The 21,721-nt window shown below is 45.3% G+C and overlaps 1 protein-coding gene across 1 annotated transcript; it reads right to left on the bottom strand.

The window, feature by feature from the left end:
- Window positions 1–4,608: 4,608 nt before the first annotated feature.
- On the bottom strand, window positions 4,609–21,217 carry LOC146060611 (uncharacterized). The gene is made up of 2 exons (XM_083174008.1): window positions 21,005–21,217; window positions 4,609–7,314 (listed from the first exon to the last, which is right to left on the bottom strand). Exon 2 carries the CDS (start codon window positions 7,005–7,007, stop codon window positions 4,971–4,973), a length of 2,037 nt encoding a protein of 678 aa, XP_083030134.1. The 5' UTR covers window positions 7,008–7,314; window positions 21,005–21,217; the 3' UTR covers window positions 4,609–4,970.
- Between the last annotated feature and the right edge of the window lie 504 nt (window positions 21,218–21,721).

Genomic DNA, 21,721 nt, shown 5'->3' with positions numbered 1-21,721 from the left:
TCGGTAATCACTGCTCTAGCTTCAAGCTTATAATCAATAACTTGAGTGCACATTATGTATATTGTGCATGGTCCATTAAATGCTGTGGTTAATGAAAGTCAGTTCATATACAAGATGCTACTGAACTGCTTATTATTGTATCATATTATCTATCTATCTATCTATCTATCTATCTATCTATCTATCTATCTATCTATCTATCTATCTATCTATTTCCAACAAAATAATCATGAATTTTATTATACTAGCATTAAAATGACTTTAGAATATAATATATGTTACTCCCTGCAACACTATTCAGTTTTTTCTGTCTACACTAATTGTGTTGTCTCGTCATTTTTCAGAAGCCGGAATAATATCCTGTAATGTATAATTTGGTTTGTAGGCTTCAGTCTCTAAAGAATGAAGGATACAGTGCTCAGTATTGTTAGTGGTTTGTGTAAACGTAAATGGCTTCTGATGACTACACATGGCTCCAGCTGAATAAGACATACTGTATACTGCACAGCCACATTGCAGTTTAATTACAACTTAACCCTTGCAACTCTCTACTGCTAAGGTGCTGCTGACCTAAGATGAGAGAATTATTACCTGGCTCCTCCTTTCCCAGCTGTCATTGCCCTCCACAGGAGATGATGGAATACCTGCCATATGACATACAGATGAGAACTAAGCACCAGTGAGCCTGGCTATGTACATGATGGCATTGTGCTTCTTGTAGTGAGAATATGTTGTGCTATACCAGTGTGACTTATGATTCTATGGCTGACTGAGCAGTCAATTATATGGAAAGGTCACATTTATCCAATAAACCAGTAAATTGGAAAGTGTAAATTGGTTTAGAATGTAAAGGCATTGAAATAATTTTCTTGAACAAATTGCATAAAAAGTAAATGGGGGAGGATTAGTAATGCATGCCCCCTTGGAATGTGAGTATATTCTTGGACTATCGGTGCTTCAACAAAGTTATAATAAGATTCTACATTCAGTACTCTCACTCTCTCTGTATATATATATATATATATATATATATATATATATATAGTAATTCCTGAGGCGGCACTCCAAACAAGCAGTGACTCCTTCTCGGGGTGATATGAATGAGCTGGTGCCCTCCAATTTTCAAATAAAGCAACCGTGGGGTGTTCTTTAAGGACCACAGGCAATGCCCGTGTCCATGTACAAAGGCAAAAGAGCCTACCAGAGGTAGGTAAGAACACTCGCCAAATAAGAAACAACTGAAGATACTCCTAGTTGTTTTAAACATAAATACAGGAGGCCTCTCTCCTGGGAATTGGTCCCATTGTCTCTGGATTACTGTGTAGCAGTGTTGCCTCCTTGTTTCCATTCCTTGACAAAGGTCACTGTTGCTGACCGAAACGTTGGCAGATGGACTTAAGAAACAGGTTAAACTACCTCTTTTCATTTTGACTTTGTATTTATGTTTAAAACAACTAGGAGTATCTTCAGTTGTTTCTTATTTGGCGAGTGTTCTTACCTACCTCTGGTAGGCTCTTTTGCCTTTATATATATAGATATATATATAGATATATATAGATATATATATATATCTATATATATATGCAGGGGCGGATTGGGAATTAAAAGCAGCCCGGGAAATTTTTTGAAGCAGCCCTAGGGGGGCCGAGGGTACCCGTTGCGCGCCGCAGGCGCGCCAACATTTTTAGGGGGCGTAACCTAGTGACATGGGGGCGTGGCCTATTTCAATGAGGTCACGCCCCATTTTTGCCGCTGTGGGGTCATGGCTAGTAGCTCACCCACACCCACAGCCCACCCATTGACCCGCCTTATTTTTTACATTTGCTTCAATCTTTTCTTGATTTCGCACACGGTAATACCACATACACGTTACGACACACACTGATGCCCATTATACATTATGGCACACACCGTGATGCCCATTACATGTTACGCTGAAGGCACGCACCAAAAATTATATTATATTATACCACATGCCATAGTGCCTATTACACATTATGCCAGGGCTCAACAATTTTTCATAAAAGAAAGACAACAGTGACAGTGCGCACCAGAGGCCATGATGCCCATTACGAGTTATGCCAGGGCTCAACAATTTTTAAAAACCAAGGACAATAGGGAAAGTGCACACCGTGATGACAATTACACATTATGTCACACACCGTGATGACAATTACACATTACACCGCACACTGTGATGACAATTACACATTACGCCGCACACTGTGATGCCAATTACACATTACGCCGCACACTGTGATGACAATTACACATTACGCCGCACACTGTGATGCCAATTACACATTACGCCGCACACTGTGATGCCAATTACACATTACGCTGCACAATGTGATGAGCCCACCAATGTTCGATGCCCACCAATGTATATATTTGTATATGCCCACTGCCCAGCAATGTATATATTTGTATATGCCCACTGCCCAGCAATGTATATTTTTATATGCCCACTGATGTATATATTTTTATGCCCACTGCCCACCAATATTTATATGCCCACTGTCACCAATGTATATTTATTTAAACACCACTGCCCACCAATGTTTATTAATAATAGGCAGTAACATATATAGTGCTGGCCTGCGCCATTAATTTATACGTTACCACCTATTGTTAATAAACATTGGTGGGCAGTGGTGTTTAAATATACATTGGTAGCAGTGGGCATATAAAAATATATACATCAGTGGGCATATAAAAATATACACATTGGTGGGCAGTGGATATATAAAAATATACACAATAGTGGGCATATAAAAATATATACATTGGTGGGCAGTGGGCATATTAAAATATATACATTGGTGGGCAGAGGGCATATTAAAATACATACATTGGTGGGCAGTGGATGTATAAATATATGCATTGGTGGGCAGTGGATGTATAAATGTATACATTGGTGGGCAGTGGATGTATAAATGTATACACATTGGTGGGCAGTGGGCACACTTCGCACCCCCCCCCCTCCCTCCCTCCCTCAATTCCCTCCCCCTCCCCCCCTCAATTCCATCCCCTCTCCGGGCACTTTTAATTAATTACCTTAAGCCCGGGGTCAGGGTGGCTGTCAGGCAGCTCCTCTCTCCAGATAAGCAGCATGGCATGCAGCAAATCTTGCTGCGCTGCTCCTCGTTTATCGAGCGCGGCGTGACGTCATTATGTCACGCCGCACACATGGGGGATTCCTGTGCAGACTGCAGAGTCCCGGCGGCCAGCTTGTTGCTGGAGCCAGGACGCAAGTGCGCAGTCGCAATGTCCCGCCGCGGCCGCCGTGATCGTGATGATCTCGTCGGGCGGCAAGGGATAGGAAGGGGGGAGGCGGCGGCGACGCTAGAGAAGCTGCTGGGCGCCCCAGCTATTTATCAGAGGCGGACAAGCCGTGCGGCGCCCCGGGCTGCTGCACGGCTTGTCCGCCTCTAGAAAAGGCCCTGGTGACACTGCATAATGCCCACACCATTTGCCGACAGTAGTGACACTGCATAATGCCCACACTAGTTGCCGACAGTAGTGACACTGCATAATGTCCACACCAGTTGCCGACAGTAGTGACACTGCATAATGCCCACATCAGTTGCCGACAGTAGTGACACTGCAATGCAGTGTGGGCATTATGCAGTGTCACTACTGTCGGCAACTGGTGAGGGCATTATGCAGTGACTGCATAATGCCCTCATCAGTTGCCACCAGTAGTAGTGCTGCATAATGCCAGCACCAGTAGTAGTGCTGCATAATGCCCGCACCAGTAGTAGTGCTGTGTAACATCAGCACCACAACTGTATTTACCTTAAAAGCTGGCTTCTTTCAAATTCTTTCATTAACTGAGTGCCCGTGTAGCTCCGCCCCCTTCCACTCGTGAAGCTCCGCCCCCTTTCCAGGATCCGTTGTCATTATTGATGACATCAAGGGGGTTGGGAGCCAGGAGAGAGCTCAGTTCTGTGTGCTGCCGGCGCTGCTGCCTCAATGCAGTCAGTGTGACAGTTTACTGTCTGCCGGGCAGCCACAGAGCCTGACAGCAGCAGGGGTCTAAAGCAGCCAGCAGGTAACAGTGACAGAACCGCGGGAGCAGCTGCGTGTGGCCACACATGCGCACCAGCTCTCCCGCGGCCATTTTTACTGCTGGCTGCTTACATTTACTTTTACTTACGGCAGCCATATTTGTTTAGGGAAAACTGCTGCGGCCGCGGCCGTGCGGTCCGCGGCCCAGCCAGGGGGGTGAGAGGCCGTTTTAGGTCTATTATGGGCCGGCCCACCGGGAAATAGCCCGGTTTCCCGGCAGGCCAATCCGCCCCTGTATATATGCATATTCTCTAACTGGCACAGCTCTTTTTAGCATTGGAGTGTACTATCGAGTCTCTCCTGCAATATGCCAAGGATACCTGATTTTATCAAGTCCAAAGGGGAGGTATGGAGAAGATACCCCGGTTGTAGCTTTACCCAACCTGGCAGCTCAGTACATGAAGAGAATCGATCATACGCCGATGTATCGATTGTCTGATCTATTAATTACCTTATTTGACCTCAGTGTGAAGACCCCTTAGAGCTCCGTGAGAGTGTAACCTCATATGATATGACCAGTAACGATGACCACAGATACAAGGTTGAACTCTGATTTAATGATGACGAAAACAACATATTTATACACAACAAACGACGCTGGTTCAATTACATGATTGGTTAATATTTGGTGCAGAGGTAGGGAAATAGCAGTGTCTTTGTGGGGTGGCTTATACATCGCCTTGTGTAGTATTCGTTAGTTATGAGAAAGCACAGAATGTACAGTGTCTAAGGAAAGTAACAAAGTTTATGATAGCAGCGAGTACTGGAAAAGAGCCAGGATATAACCACCTTGAAATCAGCAGGGACAGACATAGAGAAACAAGATGGCTGATTAACCCTTCAATGAAAACAAGATGGCTGATTAACCCTTCAATCCCCTCTTAGAATCAATGTCCTTTTTAGACAATTTGATTCTTGTAGATGGCATCTTGTTTGGTACGATGGATTTTAACATATTCACTATAATCTTCTGGTGAGGGAAGGCTTTTGGCGAGATCAGTGTACATAGCAGGTGTTACATTATCCAGGTACTTGGAACCAATCTTCTTACATATGGGAAAGACACAATATCCTACTATCATAAGTACAATAATTATAATGAGAATAAACATGCCTATTTGTGTTAGTGCGTGTTTCCAATCGTTTAGCCATCCAAACCAGCTACTCCAGGGGTCCGTGACACCTGAGTTCTTCTTGAGTTCGATGGATAAATCTTCTAGATGTTTAATAGCTAGGGTAGTTTTCCCATTAGGACCTGTGTTGTCTGGGATATAAGTACAGCATCCATCAATCTTACCTATGTACACACAGGTTCCTCCTTTCTCGGCAAGCATCATATCTAAAGCCATACGATTCTGAAAAGTCATTTGAGAAGTGGCTTCTAACTGTTCAGCTATACCTTTTAAAGCATCTCTAGTATCATTCACAAAACGTTGCTGGTTATAATATATGTAATTTATCCAATTCACATTCTTATTGATTGTCACCTGGGGAAGCAGAGACTCAAAGCCAGCAGCGACTTCATCTCGAGCCTTGAATTCATCTGGAACTCCCCGGGGGACACCAATAGTATCGATATACACATGTGGATCGAAACTTTCCTTGGGGGCATCTCTCTTAGCTCTAGAGTGTGTGTTTGTGTTACCTGTGGGAGGAGGCCGAGGAAGGTTGGCTGGGAGGATGTGAATGGGCATGATAATCTTTGCCAGGGCACATTCTCCTTTCCAAGGGTTGTCTAGTTTTGTCCTCAGCCTCATATCTCCACAGATAAAATAGATATCTCCCAAAGATTTCTTCATGGTGGGTATGGTGATATGTCTTCTTTCAGCACAATACCCATCAGGAAACAATTTCAATTGTACAACATTTTGATCAGTACTATTAGAGAAATAACAAGTGTAATTACCGGGGTAAATAGTTATAGTACTACCAGGGTTGGTATTCTTTGTCATAATGGGGTATTCCTTTTTCCATTGTTCACATTTGGCTTCTTCTATTACAGTGTCAGTGTATAAACTAAAAAAGCATTTATCCTGTTCAGGTGGTATGTGTATGGGTACAGTACCTAAATGGGGTCTGGACTTTCCACACACATAGCAATCAGTTTGATTAACCTTGCGGGCATTATACTTCATCCATTCTAACCAATAGTTTACATCAGAGAAACCTGTTTCCATAGACATGGTATCTTCATACGTGGGATTATCAATGGCCAACATATCATTAAAAGTAGTGACATGTGGTTTAAGGAATGATGGTGGTGTTTTAGGTTTTACAGTGGCTTTGAGGGCGGTGTATTCTGGGTTATCGTACATGTCCTTTAAATGGAATTTTCCTCTTGGGCCCCCGTTTTCCCCTGATTGATATTTACCCAAGACATATAGTCCGGCATCACCGGGGGCCGGGTTTTCTAAGTTAATGATAAATTGGCCATTGCAAGTGCCCTTTTTTCGTAGGGACATACGGGTTAGTAAGGATCGACCATTGGACCATTTATGGATGCCAACATCGGGGTAATATCCCCAGTCTTGGCTGATATCAAAGGCAGTGGTATCTGCTCTAGTGTTCCACCCAACAGCCCCCCATGAGTTGCAAGAATCTCCCCAGTAAGTACTAGTGACACATATATATACGTGACTTACAGCGTGTGGTGTGTGTTGGATGTTACACAGCCAGGGCAGCGGTGGTTCTTCTCGATTCCCGCCTTGATTGTTTGAACAAGATACAATATCACAATAAGAAAATATGAAAGTAGCAACAGTTGTACTAGAAGAATTATACCAGAAGGTAAAACGTCCATCATTCTGAGTAATATCAACTTCAGCAAAACAGTTATAAAGAACAAGCCCGAATAAAATCACTAGGGCTAAGGTGGGGGGAGTCATATCCTGTAGCGTCGTCCTCGGCTTCAGAATGTTGTACCCCTGATTCCTCATCACCTCCAGCCGGCAGGTCTTCTCCAAGTTGGAGGTCAGAGCCACTGGCTCCCGTTATTACCTCTCTCGTCCCGTCTGTGTCAGTCTCGGGATCGGTGTCGACCTCTGTGTTGACGTGTGGTGGAGGTGGAATTTTCTTTACTCTGGATGCATGGATCCACGTTGGTCCTTCGTCGGTGAGGACAGCCGTCCTGGTAACCGCGACCACTTCTGTTTCTGGACCGTAGGTGAAATCTCCTGGATGTTTATTTCTGGGTAGGATCTTTACAACGACCTTGTCTCCAACCCTAAATGGGTGAGTGGGTATCTGTGGATGAGAAGGATTCTTAAAGATAACATTTTGTTCAACTTCATTAAGTTTCTGTATTAGGGATCTGACATACTCTTCTCTTATTATTTCTAAGTCTCCTTCTGTGGTAACTAAAGGGTTCTTTGCCCAGGGAGTGGGGAAAGGTCTGCCCATCAGTACTTCAAAGGGGGAGTAACCTAGAGTCTTTTGTGGAGTCATTCTCTGTGGGTGATATGGAATGTGAAACTTCCATTCTATTTGCAGTGCTTTGACTAGTTCTGCTGTGACTTTGGCTATGAAGGCTGAACCTTTATCGCTATTGATTCGGAGCGGGCATCCTCAGCGCGGAATGATCTCTCGCGTGAGTATGCGGGCTACTGTTTTTGCATCTTCTGATTTAGTGGCATATGCTTCTGGCCACCGAGAAAACATGTCGACAATGACCAGGGCATATTCCTGTCTTCCTGCATTATTGATATGTGTAAAATCGATTTGCAGGTGAGTGAATGGAGTGGTTGGGTATTCTAGGTGCTGGTGTCTTGCTTTGTCTGGGTTATTTGGGTTGTTTCTGAGACATATTATACATCTACTGATGTATTGTTTAATGAGATCTTTTGCATTAGTAATGTAGAAATCATTGGAGAGGAGTAAAGTAGTTGTTACTATACTATGGTGTCCTACTCCGTGGTAGTGTGCTATGAACAATGATGCACTGGTTTGGGGTATACATGGTTTCCCCTCTTTGCAGATTAATCCAGTCCGTGGATTCTTCTGCAGTATTGGATATGTCCAATCTGATAGATCTGAATTAGAGGCAGCAGCCTGTAATTCTGTCAGTAGGTATGTATCATCTAACGAAGGAGGCGAGATGACAGCAAGAGTGAGGTTATATGTTGCTATAGTGGCAGCACGTTTAGCAGCGGTATCAGCAAGAGCGTTGCCTTTGCTGATATCATCCTTTCCTCCAGTGTGTGCTTTACAATGAAGGATGGCAATTTGAGATGGTAATGTAATTGCGTGTAAGAGATCTGTGATGAGTTGCGCATGTGATATGCCTTTCCCATCAGCGCCAGTGAAGCCTCGGCGTTGCCAGATCATACCATGATCATGAACAACTCCGTAAACGTATTTGGAGTCTGTGTAAATTGTGACAGGTTTGTCTTTGTAAATGTGACAAGCTCGAGTGAGTGCAATGAGTTCTGCAGCTTGTGCTGACTGTAAGGGGACTGTCTTTGCTTCAAGGGTGGTGTTTGGAAGTTTAACCACTGCATATCCTGCCTGGTACGTGTTGTCATTGGGACGGCTGCAGGAGCCGTCAACAAATATTATGTCGGCATCGGGGATAGGCACAGTCGACATGTCTTGTCTGGGTGAAGTTTCTGAGTCAATTGTCAGAGTACAGTCATGTTGAGGCGGCGCCTCGTCGTCAGGTCCTTTAAGACCTAAAAGTGCGTTTAGTACAGGGACAGGTCCTTCTGTGTTTGTTGCGTATTTTACAGTGAGAGAAGGGTTCCCTAGTAGGAGTACTTCATAGCCGCTGAGTCTTTGGGCAGACATGTGTTGTGTGTGTAGACCTTTGAGGATGGAGAGGACATTATGTGTGGTATGTAACACAGTAGGATGTCCTAATGTAAGTGATGTGGACATCTCAACAACCATTGCACAGGCAGCCAGTGCTCGAAGACAAGCTGGCATTCCTTGCACAGTGACAGGCATTACCTTTGAGAAGAATGCGACTGGGCGCATTTTGCCTCCATGAAGTTGGGTCAGTACACCCGCCATAGTTGTACATGTGTCCCTTGCAAACAAGTGAAATGATAACATATAGTCCGGGAGACCAAGCGCGGGACTCTGTACTAACATTTCTTTCAATTTTTTAAATGCAGAATACATTTCATCTGACCATTGTATAACCTTGGGTTTGTCTTTGAGTGTGCATTGTCTCAAGATATTATCATAGTAGGAACAATCAGAGATCCACTGTCTGCAGTAACTTACCATACCCAAGAAAGACAACATATCCTTCTGGGTAGTTGGGGTGACCAGGCCCAATACAGACTGTATGCGTTGTGGACTGATTTTTCTTTCTCCCTCAGAGAGCACAAAACCCAGGTAATTGACATGCGTTTTACACCATTGCAATTTTTCTCTTGACACTTTGTGTCCACATTCTGCTAACCAGTTTAACAATGAGATTCCATCTAACCGGCTGGTCTCCTCGGTGACACTACAGAGAAGCAGATCATCTGCATACTGTAGCAGGACAGAACTATGGGGGGGGTGCCATGGAGCCAATGTGGCTTGGAGGATTATGCTATAGACCACTGGAGAGTCAATATAGCCTTGGGGTAAACGACACCAGGTTAATTGTTTACCTTCAAATGAAAAAGCAAAGAGTAATTGGGTCTCTGTGTCTATAGGAATGCTAAAAATGCGTTTTTCAAATCTATGACATTAAAGTGGGTTGCGTTTGCAGGGATTGCTGAGATGAGTGAATTGATGTCAGGTACTATGGGTGCAATAGGAACAATGAGATCATTTACTTTTCTCAAGTCTTGTACGAATCTAACAGAGCCATCGGCCTTAGCAACAGGGTTGATAGGTGTCGAGTAAGGTGAGACAATGTACCTGAGTATGCCTTGTTCGAGGAAGTCATGTATCATAGGTCTAAGACCTTCAATCTTTTCTGGTGAGAGTGAATATTGTCTGCAAAACACGGGTTGTGTATTTGGTTTGAGCTTGGCTTTGTATGGTGTACAGGGTATGAAGCCAGTGTCATAAGGGCCAATGGCCCAAATTCTATCATCAATTTGATCAAGTGAGTTGTCCAGAGTATTTTGTAGTGACACAAAGTGTGGGGAGGTGACTTGGAGCCCACTCCCTCGTGGAGAGGGTGAGATGGAGATGTGGAATTTACTAAACAAGTCACGGCCCAGTAAGTTAACAGGACATTCTGGGATGATCCTGAATTGGTGTATCCCTAAGTGTTTTCCCTTGTCAGAGCGTATGATAACTGGGTCAGTCAGGTATGTGTCAGTGGGTATCCCGTTGATTCCCATTGAAGGAGTAGTCTTTTGCAGTTCACCATCATAGTTAAGAGAACACAAAACACTGGTTGTTGCCCCACTGTCTACTAGAAAGGACAGTTTTTTATCATCAACATATAATGTGATGAGGGGTGAATCTTCCCAATGAGTAGTGAACTGTGCAAAAGATGGGATACCCTCCTCCGGGCCCCGTCAATGGCCCTTATTCTGATCTGTGCGGATATTCCCGCATTCTTACGGAGCGGTCCGCACGCCACGGTGTTTTGCCGCATGCGGCCATCGTCCGTAGAAACGCCCACGTGTCCTCCGCATTCGGACGGACTCACTCTTTAAGAACAGGGCGTGTTTACGGACGACATACAAAGCATGCGTGTGCGGGAGAAACACTCCGATTCGGCACGGTATTACAGAGTATTACAGAGTATGCTCGGGAATACCGCATCCGAACGGGAGCCAAGCGGTGCTACCGCACGTAAGCGGAGGATTTACGCCAAACAACCCACTATGAAGTATCTTCTGCAAGACATCACATGACCCACTTATTCAATTACCTATCCTCATAAAAAACTGCTTATTTGGAATTGGATTCAATTAGATTCCAATATATCCTTACAAGCATGCCTAACACATGCATAGCACACATTAACCCTTACAGCAATGTAAGTGCAATGCTTTGTATTACACCCTGTGTAAAAGATTATAAACAATCTACACATATACTATTTAAAGTGCAAATAAAACCAACAACTGTGAACTTGCATAAACAATTTTATTAATGCCACAATTAACATAATTTAAAAAATATAAAAATCAAAATTAAAGAAGCTGGTCCTTGAGGTCCTGCAGGTCGGCTTGCGCCAGCCGCAGATGGTGCTCAAGTCGCCGGAGGGCCCCATGCACACCCTCATCTGCCGGTGTGGTGTCATCTGTGGGCATGTCAAAGGGGCAACAATTAGTCATGTTATTCTTGCATACATTTCACATACTGCGACATAAATTGCACAAATGCTAGGTGACATGTGTGTATATATATATATATATATATATATATCTATGTAGAGCATGGGTCCTCAAACTGCGGCCCTCCAGATGTTGGGAAACTACAAAGCCCAGCATGCCTTGCCACAGTTTTGCTATAAGGAAGTGTTAAAACTGTGGCAAGGCATGGCGGGATTTGTAGTTTCACAACATCTGGAGGGCCGCACTTTGAGGACCCATGATGTAGAGAGATAGAGACACACATAGATAAATAGATATGACACATATATACATACATGCTAAGTTATTTACTACATACTGTATTTTGTGGCCTATACACTTTACTCTGCAGAAGACATAACAGTCATATTGTTTCTTCTCAGTCACAACCCACCCATGACTAACCAATGACAAGCAGGTCATGGGCTCCGTCAATAAGAACTTGTCACAATCTGCTCAGTCTATAAGTTCAGTGATGGTTCGTGGCATGGGAGTTATGCAAATGTAAGGAATGCACAGTACACATCCTCAAAATCATAATTCTGTCTAAACCAACCTACAATTCTGTGACGGGCAAAAAAAAAACTGAAGTACAGGGGGTGTTTAGGTAGAGGAGGCTCCTGGGACACTGGCAACTTCTGACTCCATTCCAAGGTAGGCCGGGCCATACTCCATTTATAGCATACATCCTAGAGTTTATAAATAACATTCACCAACAATATAGATTCCACTATTTGATGGGTCATAATCCACGCTTGCAGCAGGTGAATTTAAGCCACAAATGATCCACTCATCCCTTTACTCCAGGATCCTGTTTAACTACAACGGTTATGTGGCAGTCAAAATGGACCTCCAACCCATCCCACAAACCTGTGTAATTCAGAGGTGTCCTGGATGAAAGGGATGCCTTGGACACCCCATCTAACCCGTACCTGTATCTGTAGCTACCCACTTTGGGGTCTATATGATTAGTATGGGCCCAAAATTTGTAATCAACAGTGCTAAAAAACAAATACCAGTACAACTACTTCATGAATTATGCATTATGTCAACATACCGATCTGCGCCGACTCCGGTGCCTGGCACGCCTCCTCCCCCTCTGAATTGGAGGTGTCCGGGGCAACTGTGTCATCCTCAGCCCCCTCCTCCGCCATCTCCTCGGGCACAACATCCTCCTCCTGCAACTCCTCCTCCACCTCCTCCTCCACCTCCTCCTCCACCTCCTCCTCCACCTCCTCCTCCAACTCCTCCTCCAACTCCTCCTCCAACTCCTCCTCCACCACCACCACCACCACCTCCTCCTCCTCCTCCTCCTCCTCCGCCACCAACACCTCCTCCTCCGCCACAAACTCCTCCTCCACCTCCTCCTCCACCATTTGCTCCTGGCCAACTTCCTCCTCCTCCACCCTTGCCGGCACCTCCTCCTCGGGGTGTTGGCCCTCGTCCTGGGCCAGGCCTGCCTCCGCCTGTTCACGGGCCTGTCGGGCTCGGGCTCGTGCTGTGTGGTAGAAAAAAACATCATGGTCAATGTTGGCTCATTGGGGCACATTTATTAATCCAAAACAAGACATACATGGAAGGGTGATAATGATGGCAAACGATGCAGGAAAGTAGCTCCTTACTGTTAATGGACTCCAAAGTGTGTCATTCAAATTATTATGTGATGGTTAGTAATTTGTTCCCACATTACAACCCAGGCATTTATCAATGTGTAACACATATTAGATCGGGCACATTGTATGCATCAGAATCCTCAATGCTATGGCATTACATATAAAAGCCTCATGACTGCATGTTAACCAGGAAGAAGCACACATAACAGTCTATGGACTTTTAAACCCATGGACACCCACTTATCATGAGACACATTTTATTGCTTATATATGCTATGTTGTAAGTGCGAAATTTCATAGCTAAAATACTCACATTCCGCAATTTCGCCCCTTAGTTGTGTGAGCAGCTGGGGCTGGCGCCTGCGGAGGTCGGACCACCGCCTCTCCAGCTGCCCGAGGGACCTACGCACCCGAGTGCGGGCGTAAATCCGGCGCCCTGCCGCAGCGTAGGCCCTCCGCTTATGGCGGTTGGTTATGAAGGGCCCCGCACGGCCCAGCCTTGTCTCCATGACGGAGACAAGAACTCGCAGCTCCTCATGCGTGAAGGGTTCTGCCCTCCGTGTCTCCGCCATGTTGACAATGGCATCTATCAACCAATCAGGTGGTGGCATTGGTTGATCACAGTTATTTGTGTTAATAACTTTATTGTTCATTTTTACATTAACAGCGTCTCTGCGCCAACACAAATGGTGACAAATTCGCATGCCTTCAAAACCGTAGTGTTGATGTATGGCAATGAACAAATCTGATATATATAAAACACAGTGTGTATGCACTTAGCAAATCCAATGAGCCCGCGCTCCGCCAAGCAACGCGTGCTATAGCTTAGCAACGCATAGCTGTAGTTAGCATTACTTACTCTATGCATATATGTGTATGCGTACATTTATGTGTAAAAGACACATACACACACTTGCAGGTATCCGGAAACCAGCATTATACAGCAGCCCTGCCTGCCTGCCTGCCTGCCTGCCTGCCTGCCTGCCTGCCTGGCTGCCTGGCTGCATGCTCCTTGAAATGTTGAAACATGTGCATAAATTCCAACATCATATATATATATATATATATATATGCAAACAAATCATACATCAACACAGGAAATAATCCCCTACACATTATAGAATAAATCAATGTACTCACCAGTCATCAGGGATAGTATCAACTACAATAATGAAGATATAACAAACACATTAGATGCCTTGTCCAAGGTATAATAATTCCCACCTATATTGAACTTCCCCCAAAACCAAACACATATGCTAAATATCTCCTATTTCTTTGGCATTAGGAGGGCAGGCTGGCTAATGGTCGGTTTGTAACACTGACAACTAACACACTGGACTTATTTGAAGGGGTGATTGTGACTAAAATGGGTGTGTTATGTCAACTCAATAACATGTACCTGAAATATCTTTGCGCCACAGAGTCCCGCAGCTGGTATCCCCTCCGGCATTCAGGGGCGCGGGATGGGCGCATGGGCGGATCTTGCGGCTCAGATGGTACCTCCCACTCCTCAAAGGGTATCTCACGCCGCACAGCAATGTTATGCAAAAATACACACAGGCCCACGATCCTCGACACCATTTCAGGCGCATATTGCAAGTCACCACCAGTGCGGTGGAGCACTCTAAATCGACCTTTTAAAAGGCCAATTGAGCGCTCCACCACTTGCCTGGTGGCAACATGCGCCACATTGAATGCCTCCTGTGGGCCCGGTGCTGGGTAGCTGTACGGCGTAAGTAGCCAGGGCGTACATGGGTAACCGGAGTCACCCAGAACCCACGCATCACGGCCTTCCAGCTCTTGTAGTCTTTGCCATATCCCGGTTTGTCGGATGACATGCGAGTCATGGGCACTTCCGGGAAACTTCGAGTTGAAGGCGAGAATTTCCATGGATGGGCCACATACCACCATCACGTTCAGTGAGTGGAACAATTTGCGGTTCCTATATATCTTCTCACTTCGAGATGGAGGCACAAATGGTACATGGGTGCCATCCACAGCCCCTATCACATTAGGGAAGCCAGCAATTTGTTGGAAGGCGTGCTGGCTTCTGCGCAGGGTCTCGGGGGAAAATGTCATGGCCATGAAGTGCCCCTTGCGCCTGAACATGGCCGACGTCACACGCCTCAGGATTCGGCAGAAGGCCGGCTGAGATATTCCAGCAAGTACTGCCACTACTTGTTGGAACGATCCTGAGGCGCAGAAATGCAACACCGCCAGCAGCTGTGTGTGAGGCGGAATTGCTGTCGTGATCCCGTGTAGAGGTTCCAAATCGCTCTGAATTAGGTTGAGCAGATCCAGAATTACATTTGGGGGTAACCGGTACCTAGTAAGTACCTCATCATCGGGCATAGCAAACAGAGTCACCCGTGTGCGATAGATTCTAGCACGTCCTGGCCTCCTTGGGCGACGAGTGGGGAGAGCCGCAAGTGCCCTTAGCCTCCTCTCCATGTAGCGCAGAATAGCTTCTGCAACCTATAAAGAAATGAACATAAATACTGATGCACCTATGCACATAATGGCCATATCCCACTACAAACTGATTTGTAGCCTTCTATACGTACAATTGATGGCCGCCCCGTGTAATCACGCAGATCCATTTGACTCTATAATGATGACACAATAATATGAACTCAATACACACCGTCCAAAACACACAGATAAAGGTGTCAGCATTTTTTGCCAACTTCATGTACTATGAGACATTTCATCTATTGCTGGGACATGTTGTCCTGCAATAGATGAACCCACACAGGTTTAAGACCTGTGAGTGAAATAGTGAACATGTGACATGTTGCAATAATGATACACACACTTTGCTGGCCCAACAATCTGTAGGCAGTGAGGCAATGGTGCATACCTTCATACACTTACATAGTGAATGGATATCATATCTACAAGGAGCATGGAAGAGCTTACCTTAGACCCTGACAAGTCGTGATCTGGAGACAACTGATTCTACCAGCAACTCACTATTTATAGGGCTCTCACATGTGTTGTCTATAACAGTAGAGATGAGTATTGCCTGACTTGTGGCGTGGATTCTCTAAGGGAATGGGCTACTTTTAGCTTGCAATCAAACGCCATCATACGCCAGTAGTCATGAATCAAATGTCATGTAATGCTAGCAAATAGCATGTGTATTGTGCAATAGTCCCAGGTGTATCCGAAGATTCTATGCAATGTTATAATTGGTGACCAGTATTTCATTTAGAACTTTCGCCAGGTTTTCCACAATGGAATTTCCGCCACCGTATGCGGCGCGAAAGAACAGCGACGTACGCTCACGCACGGAACGCAGCTGCCGCTGATGTCCGCCAAACAGGATACTCAAACAGTATAAAAAGGTGTATTACAGGGTGACAATGTTGTTGCTAACATGTCTGGCTCCCAACCAGAGTTAGACCCAGAGCTCCAGCAACTTTTTGCCCAGCTGGACTCCAGCACCACCTATGTGCCACTGCACATGCAGGCAGTGGGTAATGAGGAGGCTGCTGGCCCTTCTACAGCAGGCCAAGCTGCACATGACCATTCGACAGCAGAGCAACCAACACCTGGCCCTTCTGCAGCAGCCCAACCTGCAGCTGGCTCATCTGCACCATCAGCAGATTTGTTTGGAACACAACAGGGGACTTCACAAGGTAGTACCATGGCCAGCACTTCAAGTGCAGCGACTGGTGCCAGGGGGCGTGGCCAGGGACGTAGCAAGGGGCGAGCCAGTGCAACAGCCGAACCACCAAAAAAAAACAAGGCATATGAAGCACAGGAGCTGGCCATCCTGGTTCCCCGAGCACGTGATTGGATAGAGTGCCCATCCGAGAAGCTGACACACACACGCCGATGGAAGATTTGGGAACAGATAACGGCAGAGATTAATGCAGTTGCGCCACAAGTTCGTGAGACGGACCATGTGAAGAAGAGGCAAGTTGTTTTGTCATACATGTGCCCAGTAATAGCCAAGTAATGATTTAATTGATGCTTATATGCATTTTGCAAATGGCACATGAGGTTGTTACGATACACATACATTATTGCCATGTTATTTCCTTGAGAGTCAGAGTAGGGTGATTGTGAATGTGTATTGTAACGGTTGATATCATAGTTGCATGTAATATTATATATGGGACATTAATCACATGTTGTAATATGTAGCACATAGCAATGGCTGCAACAGCTAACATTGGGAGTGACATGTATTAATATGTCAACTTACATTGCAGGTGGCAGGACTTCAAAACCAACCTGAAGAGGAAGATGACCAAGCGGTGGGACCACAGCCAGACATCTGGGGCCGGCCCCATGCCATCAGGGCTAGAGCTCACCCCCCTGGAGGAGATGGCGGAGAGCTGTATCTCAGTTGAGGAGATCAGGGGGGTGAGCACGATGGATAGCGAGGCCCCAGCTGAAGTGTTTGCGTCTTTTCTGGAAGGTAAATATTGGTCATGCCATAAACTTGTGCAAGTAATTATCGTAGAATGTCTCCTAATTGTGTTTATCTTTTCCCACAGACACCCCACCGCTTGGTGAGGACTCTGCTCAGGAGGTGGAGGAGTCCGTGCCACCTGGCCCCAGAGGTAGGCCTGTGCAGCAGCAGGCATCGGGCCAAGCCGATTTGGCCGCCTTGGCCCAGGTGCTTGTGGACATCAACCAGCAGGGAGATTTCGCATCAGAACGGATGCGTAGGACCGAGGAGATCCTGGCGAGCTTGGTCAGCACCCAGCAGTCCATCGCTGGGAGCATGCAGGCCATGGCTGAGTCACATCAGGCCATGGCTGCAAGTGCTCAGGTGCTGGCCGAGCAAGCCACCCGCCAAAATGATCTCCTCCTCCACCATAATGAGCTTATGGTGGAGCTGGTTACCAGCAACAGGGTCCTAATGTCATCCGTTTCTGGTGCATTACCAGCGGAAACACTCCCTGCTGGCAGGAGGGGTAGACCAGCCAACCCCTCCACATCATCTGCTCCACCTGCCCCAGCATCTGGGCGTCCCCGAAGAGCTGCTGCACAGGCCAAGGAGCCTACCAAGGCCAAACGTGGTCGGAAATGAACTTGTGGCCGCATTAATCTCTACCGTTATGTGTTCCCAAATCTTCCATTGTGCTGTGTGTGTCAGCTTCTTGTGTCCAATCACGTGCTGAGGGGAACCAGATGAGCCCTTGCTTCATATGTCCTTTGTGGTTCCCCTGTTGCCCTCTTGTGCCTGGCATTACTGTCAGCTGTACTTGAAGTGATGGCCATGGTACTATCTGGTGAAGTCCCCGGTTGTGTTCCAAATGAGTCTGCTGATGGTGCATATGAGCCAGCTGCAGGTTGGCCTGCTGCAGAAGGGCCAGGTGTAGGGTGCCCTGCTGGAGAATGGTCAGGTGCAGCTTGCCCTGCTGTAGAAGGGCCAGCAGCCTCCTCATTTCCCACTGGCTACATGTGCAGTGGCACATAGGAGGTGCTGGAGTCCATCTGTGTGCTATTATATTTGTGTTTTATTATTATTTATTTTGCTGCATTCCTGGCATGTTGTTTATAGTTTTGATGTTTAATTTTATGGTCATTGCATGACAGTGGCATTGAGTGTGACATGAATATAAATAAATGTGTTTACTTTACCCAAAATGTGTGGTTTCATGAGTACATGTCGAATACACATGTGTATTGCTAGTATTAATATTCTGTCATGTCAATTGTTAGCAGTTTTTAAGTGTGGGACAAGTACAGCATATGTGGGGGATTACTAAGGTTTCCTTGAAGCAGCAATGGTTTCAATTAAAGCACTGACAAGCGTCCTATTAGTGAGTAATGAGTAAAGGAGTAGATTGTATTGGGTTCAGGTGTTAATGGTTGTAGTCATTAGGCGTACGTTCGCCTACCGCATGAACGAGTGGTGTCCGCAAAGCAATAGTACACTTGTGGACACCGCACATTTCAGCCCTTTTTGCTCGCGTGCATTCGGAGTGGTTTCCGAATGTACGCCCCCCAACATAAGTGTACTCCCCCGTGTCCGCCCATGTTTCCGCCCCGTTTTGCCCACTTTGAAACTACGCCCATGTGTCATTCCGCATGACGCCCATAATACGCCCCTATTTCCCGACTGATTGCGGTGACCAGTTTTGGACGGGCTTTGTCCGAACTGGTACCGAGTCAAGGCGTGGCACATGCGCGTAGCGTTCTCCACGCATGCGCAGACGCCGTAAAGACGCGATCCGTAAGAACGCGGTAAAGTCCGCATCAATCAGAATAAGGGCCAATGTGCAGGGTCAGACCAGTCCACTCTGAAACGTACATGGTCTTGAACTGATGTTGAGTGTGGTCTGTATGGTCCCTGTTGGGGTCTGGGAGTGTAAGGTTGTTGTGGTTTCTGGGGAGGGAGTGGACAGTCCCTAGCCCAGTGTGTATTCCGGCCACAGTTGAAACAAGTTGTTTGTCTTGGTACTGCACCAGTATTGTTGTAATCTCTGTTGTATGGAGGCGCACGGGGTGTTGGACCCTGAGGGGGTCTATATGGTCTTTTCTGGTTATTTTGTGGGATCCCCCTATTTGGTCTATTTGGTGGGCCTCTGTTATTATTTTGGAAGTTGTGAGTAGAAGTGACGACAGTCTTCTTCATATCAAAACATCCAGCCGCCTCCTTTTCATACAAATGGGTCTCAAATTCCTGGAGGGTGTCTGAAGTCCGGGAAGAGACACTTTGTTTAACTGGCGTGGAAATGGAGGGATGTAGGTTATTGGTAAAGGTGGAAATGAGTAAAGGGAATATTTCAAGAAATAGTCCCGTTTCCTCAGTCCAGCATCTTTTAAATTTCTTCCAAAATTCAGTGACTGTAGGTTTCTATTTACATGAAACTGCAATAGGCAGCGATGTTCAGTGTTAGGGAGAGAGAGGCCAATACTGCAGCTTCCCCCTCAAACCCCCCCTCTTCCAGCAAAGACACAGAAGCCTAGCAGGAATCCGCCGTACACCCTGAGAGCTCAACAGAAAATAGATCTTTCAAAGCTGAACTGGTGTACGGTGATTTCATTCCACATGTCAGTTATCTCCTGTGTGCTGTTTACTATATTGCAGGGATCGGGGTATTAATACTGGGGACTTGATTCCAGTCCCATCTATTATATTGTCCACCTCATGGATTAACAAGGTAATAATTTGTGGGCAACATACTCCTTACATATTTCACTAAGTAATGGGGGTGGATAGACTGTTTTATTCTTACTATTATTTCCACCCATGTCGGGGTATGATTGTGTATCAATATTTCTGACTATGAATGGGAGCGTGGAAAGTTCTTAATACTCAGACCAGGGGCACCGTCTTCAGTCAGGCAGGTCGGGACCTGTGGCAGCAGACTGTGAGGGTTGGTCTTTATCTGAATATTATATGAACTATATTTCCTCTAGATACATCCCATTAAATATAAAAGTACAAAATGTTAGTGAAACAACAGACCGTCTACGTGACGGTGGACAGAGTCTTGTTGTTATGTTGCTGAGAACTGTATGTGAAGCCTCACGTTGCGTTACTCCGAGAAGGAGAGCATAAAGTCCGCAAGTCTGTTGGCATACAGTAGTCAGATTAGACAAATGGTGAAGTTATTGTGCGTGAACTTACCAGCCGCACGGTTTACAAGGAAATACAGATATCACGAGTGTGTATACTCACCAATCACACAGGGATATTGAATGAAAGAAAAACTTATACTTTAAGACAATACAATAAAGACAATTGGCCAATAAAGAATGGGCGTTCAAAGTGAGGTACTATTTAGACTAAAGACCCCAGGTCTCCTTCGTACTCCAAGTACGGCATCTGATCCTAGATCAGGTTATGTGCACAAAAATAGAAGACTTTAACTTCTATGATAGAAGACTCTAACTTCTATATAAGACATTCAACATACCCCAGGCATGGTGTCACAGGTTCAGGATCGAGTATGTCCGTAACCTCACAACAGATTCAGGCAGACTGTAAAATCTTTATGACATCTGTGTAGGAATGGACCTCGCATCCCGGTGGCCGAGCCCCCACTTGAAGAGAATCGATCATACGCCGATGTATCGATTGTCTGATCTATTAATTACCTTATTTGACCTCAGTGTGAAGACCCCTTAGAGCTCCGTGAGAGTGTAACCTCATATGATATGACCAGTAACGATGACCACAGATACAAGGTTGAACTCTGATTTAATGATGACGAAAACAACATATTTATACACAACAAACGACGCTGGTTCAATTACATGATTGGTTAATATTTGGTGCAGAGGTAGGGAAATAGCAGTGTCTTTGTGGGGTGGCTTATACATCGCCTTGTGTAGTATTCGTTAGTTATGAGAAAGCACAGAATGTACAGTGTCTAAGGAAAGTAACAAAGTTTATGATAGCAGCGAGTACTGGAAAAGAGCCAGGATATAACCACCTTGAAATCAGCAGGGACAGACATAGAGAAACAAGATGGCTGATTAACCCTTCAATGAAAACAAGATGGCTGATTAACCCTTCAGTACACCACATGTTTATTTATACTGTATTAACAGTCATGTTTTTCTTTCTTTTTTAAGCTTTTTCAGTTAGCTGGTACATTTAGGGCTTGATTTATTCATATCATTGTAACTAGAATTAATTAACATAATAAATTGCTTTGTATCAATACAATAATTTGATAAATTGAATCCTTTAAAAACACAGGCCAGTCATGAGAAAGTGAACAACAATTTTTTAGTGAAGCTCTGTTTCAACAGCACGTAATGCAAAATGTAAAATTACATGCCATTGTGTATGTATGCACTTTAATAATA

This window comes from Crinia signifera, chromosome 2 (genome assembly GCF_055691185.1).
Source record: "Crinia signifera chromosome 2, ASM5569118v1, whole genome shotgun sequence".
Taxonomy (NCBI): domain Eukaryota; kingdom Metazoa; phylum Chordata; class Amphibia; order Anura; family Myobatrachidae; genus Crinia; species Crinia signifera.
This window is presented reverse-complemented; position numbering and strand designations above follow the sequence as displayed.

Bases quoted from the DNA above. Each gene is read 5' to 3' on its own strand.
- LOC146060611 (XM_083174008.1), bottom strand. From the start codon at position 7,007: ATGAGGAATCAGGGGTACAACATTCTGAAGCCGAGGACGACGCTACAG.